Source organism: Rana temporaria, chromosome 2 (assembly GCF_905171775.1).
Source record: "Rana temporaria chromosome 2, aRanTem1.1, whole genome shotgun sequence".
NCBI classification, from domain to species: Eukaryota; Metazoa; Chordata; class Amphibia; order Anura; family Ranidae; genus Rana; species Rana temporaria.
Window position 1 is genome coordinate 444218791 of NC_053490.1, and position 12655 is coordinate 444231445.

A 12655-nucleotide genomic window follows, 5' to 3' on the forward strand; every position below is an offset into this window, starting at 1 on the left:
AGACATTTTTTCGTGAAGGAGCCAAATAAAAAGTGGGGATTCGGTAAAGGCAAGGAATAAGGCGGGATCCTTTTTTCCGGAGCTTCTACTTCCAACAAAGAATCCAAGTGACGCCTGCAAAAAGTTGGCGGAAGGCTCTCGTGGTTCCTCCATAAGTGGGAGAATATCACTTCCATACAGTCCTTACATTCTAAATTGGATAAAGGAAGGGTACAAGCTAGAATTCTTGTCTCCCCCTCTACCAAACTTTATGTTGACCCATCTCCCCAAAGACCCATTAAAAGCAGGGGGCCTATTGGAGAGTGTCCGGGAACTAGCGGAATAGCAGGTCATCATTCCCGTCCCAGTAGATCAAATTGGCCAGGGGTTTTATTCCCACATATTTGTGGTACCAAAACCATCTGGAAAATTCTGGTTGATGATAAATCTACGAAAATTAAACCAATTCCTGGTTTACAAAAAGTTCAGGATGGAGAGCATTTACATGGTCAGAAGACACCTTCAGGAGGGAGTCTTTATGGTAACTTTGGACCTAAAGGATACTTGCCTGCATGTTCCCATTTCCCTGAAACATCAGAAGTTCCTGAGGTTTGCAGTGCAGACGAGGCAGAGCGTTCGACACTGGCAGTTTAAGGCTCTCCCCTTCGGCCTTAGCGGCCAGTCCAAGAATTTTTACCATGGTTCTGGCCGAGGTGGTATCATTCCTACACCTCCAGGGGATAGCCTTGATCCCATTCTTGGACAACCTGCTGATTTTCTGTCTGGCCTTAGAACAGCTCCAAGCAGACCGATACAAGGTGCTGTCCACTCTAGAATATCTGGGGTAGCTGATTAGCAAAGAAAAATGTTCCCTAGATCCCGCACAAACCAAGGTGTTTCTAGGGTACCGGGTGGACTCGGTGAACCAAAGGATCTTTCTACCAGAAGAAAAGATCACCAAAGTGCAAAAAGCAGTCTCTGCTCTGGTACCAGAGAGGTTGATCTAAGGGCCATGATGAGTGCTGGGGCTCATGTCTTCCTGCATCCCAGCGGTTCACTGGGCCCAATTCCATTCCCGGAACTCCAGGAATTCCTTCTCTCCTCCTGGGATGGGAGAAGAGAATCCCTGGACATAAGTGTCCCTTTTAGAAGAGGCAAGGAACTCCCTAGACTGGTGGCTCAACGCAGACAACCTGTCAGAAGGTCGGACCTGGGCCCAACAGAATCCATTGATTGACTACAGATGCAAGCACCTGGGGCTGGGGAGCTCATATAGGAGATCTCTTTGCCCAGGGCCCTTGGGACCGGGAGCAGAGCAAAGCCTCCAATTTCAGGGAGCTGTTGGCGGTCGGAAAAGCTCTAAACTTTTTCAAAGACCAGGTCCAAGGAAGAGAAGTACAAATCCTTTCGGACAATGCAGTAGCTGTGTCCTACCTAAATCATCAGGGGGGAACAAGGTCCAGCAAGCTGATGAAACTGACCCAGGAGACCCTGGGGGACTTGGAGAAGAGACATTATCTCAGTTTTCGGCAGTACATATGAGAGGGTCCCTCAACATTCAGGCAGACTTCCTCAGCAGGCAGCCCATTCATCAGGTAGAGTGGGAGCTAAACAACAAGGTTTTCTCTCTGGTAAGCCAACATTTTGGCAGACCAGAAATAGATTTTTTTTGCCTGCAAGAAGAACAGGAAAGTCCACAAGTACTTCACTTTTACCAGAGGGCAGGGCGCCTATGGCATAGGTACCCTGGCACAGAAATGGGAATTCACCCTAGCTTATGCCTTCCCTCCTCTGGAACAGGTTCTACAGAAGTTATCCAGGTCAAAAGGATACCTTATTCTGATCACACCCTGGTGGCCGAAGCGAGCATGGTTCCCCACATTGAGAAGGTGGTCGATGGCTCCTCCGCTGCATCTCCCGTCCAGATGCGATTTCCTCTCCCAGGGACCAGTGTTGCATCCCGATCCAGGTTTTTTCTTTCCCTGACGGCATGGTGTTTGAGAGGGAGATCCTAAGGCGTAGGGGATGCTCGGGAAAAGGTGATTGACACACTCTTGCAGGGTAGGAAGCCAGTCACAAGAGAAATATACGCAAACGTTTGGAAAGTCTTCTCTCGCTGGAGTCAGCCTACAGAAGGTCCTCTCCAAACAATCCCCATGGTCCTGGATTTCCTCCAAGAGGGAGTTGACCAGGGCTTGGCAGTAAGTACGCTCAAGGTTCAGGTGGCAGCCTTATCGGTATTCTTTAACCAAAGGTTGGCCCTGAACCCACTGGTAAAAAGATTTTTGACAGCCAGGGAAAGGGTAACCCCGATAGACAATCAGGTTCCCACCTTGGGATTTATCCCTGTACTAGATGCTCTAACAACACTAAACGTACAGCCAGAGCTACAATGGAATGGTTTAGATCAAAGCATATTCATGTGTTAGAATGGCCCAGCCAAGTCCATCCCTAAATCCAATTGAGAATCTGTGACAAGACTTGAAAATTGCTGTTCAGATGCTCTCCACCCAATCTGATGGAGCTTGAGCTATTTTGCAAAGAACGGATAGAAATGTCACTCACTAGATGTGAAAAGCTGTTAGAGACATTCCCAAAAAGACTTTCAGCTGTAACTGCAGCGAAAGGTGGTTCTACAAAGTATTGACTTGGGGGCTGAATAAAAATGCACACCACGCTTTTCACATTTATTTGTAAAAAATGTTGGAAACCATTTTTATTCCATTTCACAATTATGTGCCACTTTTGTGTTAGTCCAGAACATAAAATCCCAATAAAATACATTGGCGTTTTAGGTTGTAACATGACAAAATGTGGAAAATTTCAAGGGTTATGAATACTTTTTTAAGGCAGAGTATATTCATGCACAAGTCTATAGCCATTCAAAATCCACTTGAAACTGGTAAACCTGTCAATGAAGTCGGATGTCAAAGTGAAGCCATCCACACAATCCCACAGGAATTTTGCAGGTCCCAAACTGGTAGAGATGGACTTTTAAGAATGGTGGAATAGCTGAAATAAGAATATGGAGATTAATGTAATGTACAGCCTTTGGTTTACCTACCCCTCTAGTTCTGGCCTGTTTAAAGTGGAGTTGTCCTTTAAATTCTATTACAACAGTCTGTAAAAATGGTTGAACTGAAAGACAGACATAGTGGTACTGATGCCATTAGAAATGCGTTCTGTAAGAATTAGGAAAAACTCAATCTTGGTCACATATTTTGGCATCTATCTATAGTAAAGTGCTGTAGATAGTTTCTTATATAGTTGAATTCTACAGCACGTTGATGCCTTTCACATAGCTCTTCCTGTTCAATATGTATTTTTCATTTCAGAATGAAGAAATGGATAAAAAGTATGCTGGCCTACTGGAAAAGAAATGGACATCAGTTATCAGATTACAGAAGAAGGTAATTGCATTTGTTTTTGTGAATAAATGTACGTTGTATTTATATTGAACTAGCTGAATACCCGGCGTTGCCCGGTCTTCCTATCTTAACCTTTTGGGGGGGGGAATCATAGTAATATAAATATACCCATCTTTTATATAAGGGTGTAGGTAAGGGTTAATTCAACTGTCATATATTTTTATTTAGCATATAAGTAATATGTGTACCAGGTATTATTGAAATATCTCCAGGCGTACAGAAGTTATGTGGGAACATACATTTCCCATTGATTTGCATGGGACTTTAAACAAAAACCCCGACCCTCACAAATGGGGGTAGTTAAGGGATAAATTAACTATCCTATAGTTTACGTGGACATATAAGTAACATGTGACCAAGTGTTATGGAAATATCTACAGCCGTTTGGAAGTTATGAAGTAACATGCATTTCCCATAGAGTTGAATGAGACTTTAAAGGAAAACCCCGACCATGGCAAATGGGGGTGGGTAAGGGTTAAACCACCTATCCTATGTTTGTTGCTGACATATAAGTAACATGTGTGGCAAGTTTCATGTTAATATCTTTAGCCGTTTGGACGTGATGCTGGAACACACACACACACACACACACACACACACACACACACACACACACACACACACACACACACACACACACACACACACACACACACACGTTGAGTTTTAGATATATAGATATGTAACCAAGTCAAGGTTTGACAAATTTGCTTGGAATCTAGGAGCCAGCTAAAAGTTAGGAACCAGAAAACGCACCCCGTCACGCCAAGCTCGCGCGCAAAAGCGAATGCATACGTGAGTAGTGCCCGCATATGTAAACGGTATTCAAACCATACATGTGAGGTATCACCGCGATTGGTAGAGCGAGAGCAATAATTCTAGCCCTAGACCACCTCCAACTCAAAACATGCAACCTGTAGAGTTTTTTAAACGTCGCCTATAGAGATTTTAAAGGGTAAAAGTTTGTCGCCATTCCACGAGCGGTCACAATTTTAAAGGATCCTGTGTCTCCGTGCGCCCCCGCCACGCAATCGCGCCGGGCTTGCGTTGGCCGTTAATTGAGGCAGCGGCCTTTTGCAGGCCAAAGCTTCCCCGGGCGCCATTTCACAATTTCCTGTCACAATTGCGACCAGGCGCCCGGATTTTGTCGAGCCCTGAGCCAAGTATTATACATGGTTGCATATTATCAGATCTTCTACTAAATATTTGTATTCAAGCTAGCAGACCTCATTCCATGTTCTTTAAAGTGCAAAAACGAAAATCCCTGCATCTATAGCCACCAACATTTTAACACTAGCCTCTCTAGCCCTAGTATACATAACTTCTCTGCAGGCGATCCAACCCGATCTCCAGCGGCAGAAGCTCTGCTGAGTACACGTCTGACAACGGCTGTGTCACCCATAGTTACTATGGGTCTTCCGTTGACGGACGTGTCCTCTACACCCACCTCCTCAGCGAAGCCGCGGCTGACAGCTTGGCGTGAGTTTAGAGCTTCTGCTGTTGGTCAGATTGTCTGTAGAAAAGGTATATATACTCGTGTTTTCTTTTCGGGGCCAGAGAGGTTAGTATTAGAATGTTGATGGCTATACATGCAGGGATTTTCGTTTTTGCATGGACTTCCACTTTAATCAGTGTATTTTTAACTCGCTCTGATAGTTTACGATCACCTAAAGCAACATTTGTGCCCTATCCCAACTCGTAGAACATCGCCTTGTAAAACAACCCATCCAGTTTAAAATGCAAATTAAAGCAAAACATTTGGAGTATGTTTTTAATAAGTGATCACATTCCCTCTGTTCTCGGCTGCTTAAGAGTTGGGGGAGGAGAAGCGACAGCATACTGAACTTCTCAGTGATAGGCTGTGCAAGGGGGAGGGGTGCTTTCAGGGCAAGTCTGATCATTGGAGAATAGGCTGAGTTCCCAGCATAGCTAGAGAACTGACCACGGTGTGTTCTCCTGCTTAGTGTGGTCAGTTTTTAACAGGAAAGCAGAGACTGTCAGGAACATCAGGGATTTCATGTAAAGAGAACAGGATACTTTCCGATACAAGTACATGGTACGTATCGGGAATATGAAATGTTGGGGTGACAAACGTTTTAATATCAATGACTGTCCTAACATTTTATTTCCCCTTTCTAATTGCAGGTTATGGAATTAGAATCAAAACTGAATGAAGCAAAAGAAGAGTTTACTTCTGGGGGACCTATAGGACAGAAGAGGGACCCCAAAGAATGGATACCACGTCCTCCCGAAAAATATGCACTTAGTGGTCACAGGAGTCCGGTCACTCGTGTAATTTTCCATCCAGTCTTTAGTGTTATGGTGACCTCTTCAGAGGATGCAACTATTAAGGTATTTCTAGTAAATTTTTTGAAGTCGTGTAACAGTTGAAACAACATTTTTAGAACTGAAGGCAAATTTTAACATTGTTTGGGACCAGCTTAGACCAGAATGTGAAGCAGGAAACCTGCGTTCCATGTGCATTCCCTGCGCCATGTTCAGAATGCACTGCACTTGCGAGTTAGCAGTTAACGTAACCACTTCCGTATGGTGCGGCTAGGGGGCATGTGGCTGCCATCTCCGCAGCGTTCTGATTAGATTCAGAACCGATCAGTCATCGGGTCCAGGCCAATGACTTATGGCCTGGACCTGTTGATCAGTTCTAATAAATGGCAGAACATCCTGTTATGTAAAGACAGGAATTAATACAATCGCCCCTCCTGGAGCCCTCTTCGGTTCCAGCGTGCAAGGAAAAGAGGATCAACAGCGAGTACGCAAGCACTACACTGACACGAGTAGAGTACACGTAGGCACATATTTAACCCTCTGAGGGTTAAAAGCGCCTGCTAGAAGCTGAATAGAGCAGCTAAAATGACAGTAAAGTGCTGCTAAAACTAGCGTCAATGCCCCCCCCCCCCCCCCCCCAGTGTGAAAGCAGCCCAAGTCGGGGAGTGAATGAGACAGAGGAGGGAGCTGAGATACGGGGGGGCGGTGCTGAGGGACACCGAGACGGGGGGGGGGGGGGCAGAGAGACAGAGGGGAGGGCTGAGACAGCGTGTTGATACCAGTGCTGTTGTAGACAAACCAGCACTGCAGTAACACTTGGTGAGGTGGCTAGCACAAGTAGTATCACGCAGCCACCAAGAATTCAAACGCAGGCCCGTAGAGCGCATAGTTCCTGATGTGCTTGCAATTCCTGATTGGCAGCCCACAGATTCTGCAGCACTTTTACTTCGCCCATATACTGGCCAGCCCGAAATTCAGGTGGTAACATCGTATGTATTTTTATTTTTTTTTAACTGTTTTTTCACCAAAGACTGTATTGATCTAGTGTGGCCCAAAACCATTTATACACTAATCAATTTATCGCCGTCTGCTTTCCAAGCAGCGGTCATTTGGGGGGTTTGTGCTATTTTTGTGTTACAGGGCCTCCGAAACTGATTGTGATGAACAATAGAGAATTCTTCTAGGTGCAATCCATAATTAAAATGCATGTCATGGTTACAGTTGTATGTGTCCCAAATGTTTGCATGTGGAGTGTATTTCAAAGGTTGGGTTTTTCACGTTAATATATGTCCGTAAACAGGAGAATTGTGGGCAATAATTTTTCAGGCATTTTACATTCCTCTGTCGCCTTAATGGGAAATAAAGGAATGCATCATTTCAAAAGTATTTGGACTCCATTATTGTTAAATTGATGTAGAAATGTTTGTGACCTTAAGCCTGGGTTCATACTGATGCAAATTTACAGCATGTAAAAAGCATAGTATTCCATGGTTTTGGTTCACATCTGGGCATTGTGAATTTGGCGCGAGAAAAAAAAAAGGGTCCTTTGTTGGTGTGATGCAAATTCCTATGGTGCAGTGTGAATTTTACCTTCATGGGCTACAGCTGAACTTGCAGTAAACTTGCAGCACACAGTTCACATCTCTGCAAATTGTTCGCTGTCTTCGTCCTGAAATTCGCAGTAAATTTGCACCTGTTCACCTCAAAACACAAGACAAATTCGCACCTCACACCAGACCAAAAATGGATCAAATTTTCAGTACATCGCAGTAGTGTGAACCTAGGCCTAATTTTCTGTTTGTTCTGGAGTATGGCAAGTGACAGCAGGCCACCTAAAACTGTTAATGTCTTTCTTTTGCAGAACATCACAGCCACCTAGTGGTGATTCCATTATTTGCAGCATTCTGTTCAGATACCTATGAATGGAAAGCTGTCTTTGCTTGAATCCAAATAGTTTTCAGCTATATACACCAAATAAGATACTACAGTTGTGTGCTGTGATCACGTTGACCCTAAAAGTTCTATTGCATAGTGCAGATCAGTGACTAGCCTTAAGTCTGTAGCTCTCCCCCAACTGAATTGTCTGCCCCATGTTGGTTTCCTATGTCCTTTAAAGTATGCTGTAAGGCGTTTTGGTGTTTAACAAATATAAGCCAGGTTTAGGACGTTTTCTTTGGAGCGAGGGTGAAAGTCCTATGGCCATTCTTGGGTGATTAAATTTGCATCATTTTAAATAAAATCAAAAACCTCTCTGGATCTTTTGTTCTGGAGCTGAAAAGTTGGTAAATTGCATATCTGTCATATGTCTTTGCTTGTGTGCACATATTTGCAGAAGTGTTACAAAAATAACTTCTGTCTCTTTATGATGCATTAATAATTTTTATTGATATTGAATAAATATTCTTTTGATATGGCTAACCTAGTTGAAATTCTGTCTTTCCCTTGAAAATATTTGCTTGTGCAATTTGTCAGGTGAATTGGGGAAATTTGATTTTTGTTATAGAAATAGTCAGCAGTGATTGACAGTCAGTTATTCACCGTCTGTCGGTAATCAGTGACTGTTCAGACTGGTTGATGTAGTAAATGCATAACATTACCCTTTGTTATAGAGGCCAGTGTGTATGTTTCTCATCTAATGAACAGTTTCTAGTTATACATCTTTTGACAAAAGTTATAAGTGGATCAGACTAAATTGGCCTGTGTAGTTTAGTGTGCATGTCTGTTCTTTACTTTTCGGTGGGGGTTGTGGCCATTGCAAAACCTCTGGCAGTCAGCGATCAACAGCAAAGACCAGAAGCTACTGTCAACTGTGCATTGCATACTAACCCCTTAATTACAAAAGTTCAAACAAATCTTTAACGCCTGAAGCCAGGTTTGGCACGTTAGTAAATCCTGTATAAATGTTTTTGGGCTCCATGAACTGGCTTAGTCGCTTCTAGAGGCTTTTTTTTTTTTTTTTTTTTCCAACTTCTTAATACTGTATGTCCATGCACTTTGTAGTCTAGAGGCATTTTTAAGCTCAGGATTTAGGAGCAGAAAAAAAAACTTTTTTATTTTGCATTTTTGGGATCGATTTTTCTGGCAGAAAACCTGAATAAGGAGCTAGAGGCTGCCAACGCCCTAAACAACCAGTGAATGTTGAATTGTTAAGGAGAGGATGGCTGTCGCATCCTTAACGGATAACTCATTGGCTGTCAGTGGGATGAAATGTAAATAAAACAAATGCTGGCATAAAAAAACTGAGTGGCAAACCCCCCCCTCTTTTTATACCAGGCCCTTCTGGTCTGGTATGAATTTTAAGAGGGAACCCCCATGCCAAAATAAGAAAAACAAAATGGCTCGCAGTCCCCTCTAAAAATCCATAGCAGACCCTTATCGGAGCATGCGAGTTCCCCCTCTTGAACCATACCAATCCACATGCCCTGGACATGGTGGATGCGTCTTTTTGCATCTGTGGTTTTATTTTTGTGGGGGTTTTTTTCCCATTGATACTGTACTTACAATACATCGACCTTGTGTATTTTTCATGAAAACTACAACCTTCATGTGGTTGCCTTTTGTTAATAAATCAATATATCATGCTAGTCTGCCGCATGTATATTTTTGGATCATGCTTGGTATCGTTTTCTTGGCAGAGGTGAAGGCTCCAGGCCAGAATGGAGAATGTGAGGCAAGCTTCCTTTGTGCCTGGCTAATTTTTTCGTAGAGGTGCCAGACTGCCCTGCAGAGTGCAAATGGAAGCCTCCACAACTTGTCAAGCCACAGGCTAGCGTTTAACAGATTTTTCTCTCAATGTTAGGTGTGGGACTATGAGACGGGAGATTTTGAGCGAACACTCAAGGGACACACAGACTCTGTGCAGGATATCTCATTTGATCACTCTGGCAAGATGCTGGCTTCCTGCTCCGCTGACATGACCATAAAGCTATGGGATTTTCAAGGATTTGAGTGCATTAGGACCATGCATGGTAAGTGCCGAACTACATTTAACAGAATTCATTTTGTTGTGTTAAAATACCAGTAATGTCTGAAATGTTATGATCGTCAGTGTTTGCCATTGATAAATCTACAGACAACCTAAAATGTAGTGGTCTTTAGGAGACTTCATTAGTTTAACAGCTTGATTTAAAAGTGTAAAGTGAAAGGCACAAAGTTTAAAATTGTGTGTGTTCTTTAAAACTTTTTTCTCTTTCGTTCATAGACGGACACAGCCTTCATTGACCTTAGGGTTATGCTTCTTCCTACCAGGAGATTTAAATCTCCTGGTAGGAAGAAGCATAACCCTAAGGTCAATGAAGGCTGTGTCCGTCTATGAACGAAAGAGAAATGGATTTTACGGTGAGTACAAAAATCCTTTTTTTCTGCTGCCAGTATAACTACATCAACGGCAGTGCCACCACATAAAGAAAATTCCCAGCTGCTATAGATTTTTATTTTTTCTAGTAAAACTGATCTGATCTCTTCTACATGCACATAAACATGCTTACTAAGCTTCAACAGACGTGGTTTAATAGTCCCTCTAATGTGCCCTAAAGTGTTGCTAAACTCGCACCATTAAAATCAGTCTGTATATGCAGTAAAGCATGCTTCTTATACTCGCTGTGGAACCTAAGGGGTTAATCTTCCACGTTGTGTTTAAAAGGCTGATTGTGTATGTACAGATCCTCCCCCCTCCTGCGATGACCCCCTGCACAAGTCCGTAAGAGACCCAGTGTGTGGAGTCAGGCTGCACATGTTCAGTTTGGTCTCTATTGCTGGAGAGAACATTCCCTGTTTGAGGAGTTTTTATTTTGGGGGAACTGGTCATGATTTGGCACACAGCGCTGACCGGACAAGGGGTCAGGGGTCAGAAAAGGTGTGTGTGTGTGTGCGTTTGTGTATAGCGGTTTTATGTTAATGAAAAAAACACATAGGTTGTGTACTGTGGGGGTGCAGGTTTAGTAACACTTTAAAAAGATCCCCTCGCTTACAATATGCTACCCTTGCAAAATGATCTATTTTACCTTTAGTAAATCAATCTTTGTGTCATTAAGTTTACATAATATCAGAAATATGTTTTGCTGTTGGGCTTGTTTGTAGAAGTAAACATCCATACTGATCTTCAATGTGTTTTACAATTATGTTGTAGCTCTACTGGCAGGGGAGCAATGCCATTATTTAATCATGTTACAACATGTGTGTTTTTTATTTATTTTTGTCTTTAGGTCATGATCACAATGTTTCTTCAGTAGCTATAATGCCTAATGGAGATCATATAGTGTCAGCCTCAAGGGATAAAACCATTAAGATGTGGGAGGTTCATACTGGGTAAGTGTTTTGCTTTATTTCCAACAATTTGTGTCATTCAAGCACCACTGATCTATTTTCCCTGCTAATTTGAACATACAAAATAAAATGTATTTAATTAAAAAAAATACTTTTTCTTTTTTTATAAATACTTAGGTATTGTGTGAAGACGTTCACAGGACACAGAGAATGGGTGCGAATGGTGAGGCCAAATCAAGATGGTACCCTAATCGCAAGTTGTTCTAATGATCAGACAGTCCGTGTTTGGGTGGTAGCAACAAAAGAATGCAAAGCAGAGCTTAGAGAACATGAGCACGTTGTAGAGTGTATTTCCTGGGCCCCCGAAAGCTCTTATACTACTATATTGGATGCAACAGGATCAGAGGTACAGTGTTTTCTTATCCTTCCTGCTAGACGCTCTTTTTTTTGTTTTTCACCTTGATTGAAGAGCGTTCTCTGTATTTAAATTTGCTTTTTCATGGTCAGTTTCTACCGGCACGTTTCTTGGTTAGTTTCTCCTCCCTTTTTTTTTTATTATCTTTAAGCATTGTGCCAGTACAAAGATTATACCAGAGCAATAGTACAGGTTGAAAGATGTCAATATTTGTGACATAGGCTTATATTTTTCTTCATACAGTTTAGCAAGATAAGAATATGCCGAGTAACGGCTTATTCATATGTGTGTTGGTTATGAAGAACAAAGCAATGCTCCTATTGAAACGCTTCAAGAATATTTGATGCCCATGGAAGTGTTTTTTTTTTTTTTTTTGTCCTAGTGAGAATTGCTTACAAGGGAAGTGATGTATAAGAAATGATCTACTTTGAGGCATGTTTGTGGGGTGATGGCGCATATTTTTGTTTTCTGCAAATTGAGTTTGTATACTTTATTTTTGACACTTTGCTCGGTCCAGCTCAACTTATAATAATAATGCGAAGTGCCTATGCTCCTACCTGGCACTGTCCGTTTTGCTGGCTAGCTTGATGCTTTTGCCTGCATACAAAATCCAAATGGAAAATGGTATCAAATACTTAATTTCCTTTCCTGTCCCCAATCAATGGCTACATAGTTGTGGTAGTATGCTGCCATGTTGGTGCCAGGAAAATGGAAAATTTTACCGTAATTTTTTTTCCCCTGGAACCCAATCCTGGGCAGCATACTACCACATGTACCCTGTATGCTGCCAGGTGCCTGTAAATGTTCTTACCACACAGCTGCTCTGTACAAACAGGAAGTGTCTGGAGCTGCTCTGTTCTAGATTTCTGTTATTGTACCTAAATCTACTTGCACATCTAACACTCCACTTTCCCCTTACTGACAATGCTGCTATCCAAAGATGCCCCTATGTTCCTTCATCTAGAGTGGGGGGCACTCTAATACAGGAGGTGTTACTGGCCAGATCACCTGGTAAGAACAAAGGGAAAGAAGCCTTAAAAAGAAAACTAATACAGCCACCACATCTAATGATTGGTAAGCTGCAATGTATTACATTTTTGGTTTTGGGTTTAATACCGCTTTAACTGAATTGCCTTTTAGGAATCCCACGTAGTTCACATGGCTACATACTGCAGTTCTTGGAGATTTCATCCTGGAGCGGACACTCGCCTCAACTTGTGATTTGCATACACTTTCGTTTAATCACTGCTAATGCAGCTACTTGAATTTCATGTAATTCATT

General features: G+C 42.4%; 1 protein-coding gene across 1 annotated transcript in view; it reads left to right on the forward strand.

The window, feature by feature from the left end:
* Nucleotides 1–12655, forward strand: part of PAFAH1B1 (platelet activating factor acetylhydrolase 1b regulatory subunit 1) — a 118542-nt gene that overhangs the window by 79107 nt on the left and 26780 nt on the right. Inside the window, exons 4-8 of the mRNA XM_040338446.1 lie at nucleotides 3315–3389; nucleotides 5553–5759; nucleotides 9493–9661; nucleotides 10898–11000; nucleotides 11136–11364. Coding sequence (XP_040194380.1) covers nucleotides 3315–3389; nucleotides 5553–5759; nucleotides 9493–9661; nucleotides 10898–11000; nucleotides 11136–11364 — 783 coding nt within the window. The remainder of the gene's footprint in view (nucleotides 1–3314; nucleotides 3390–5552; nucleotides 5760–9492; nucleotides 9662–10897; nucleotides 11001–11135; nucleotides 11365–12655) is intronic.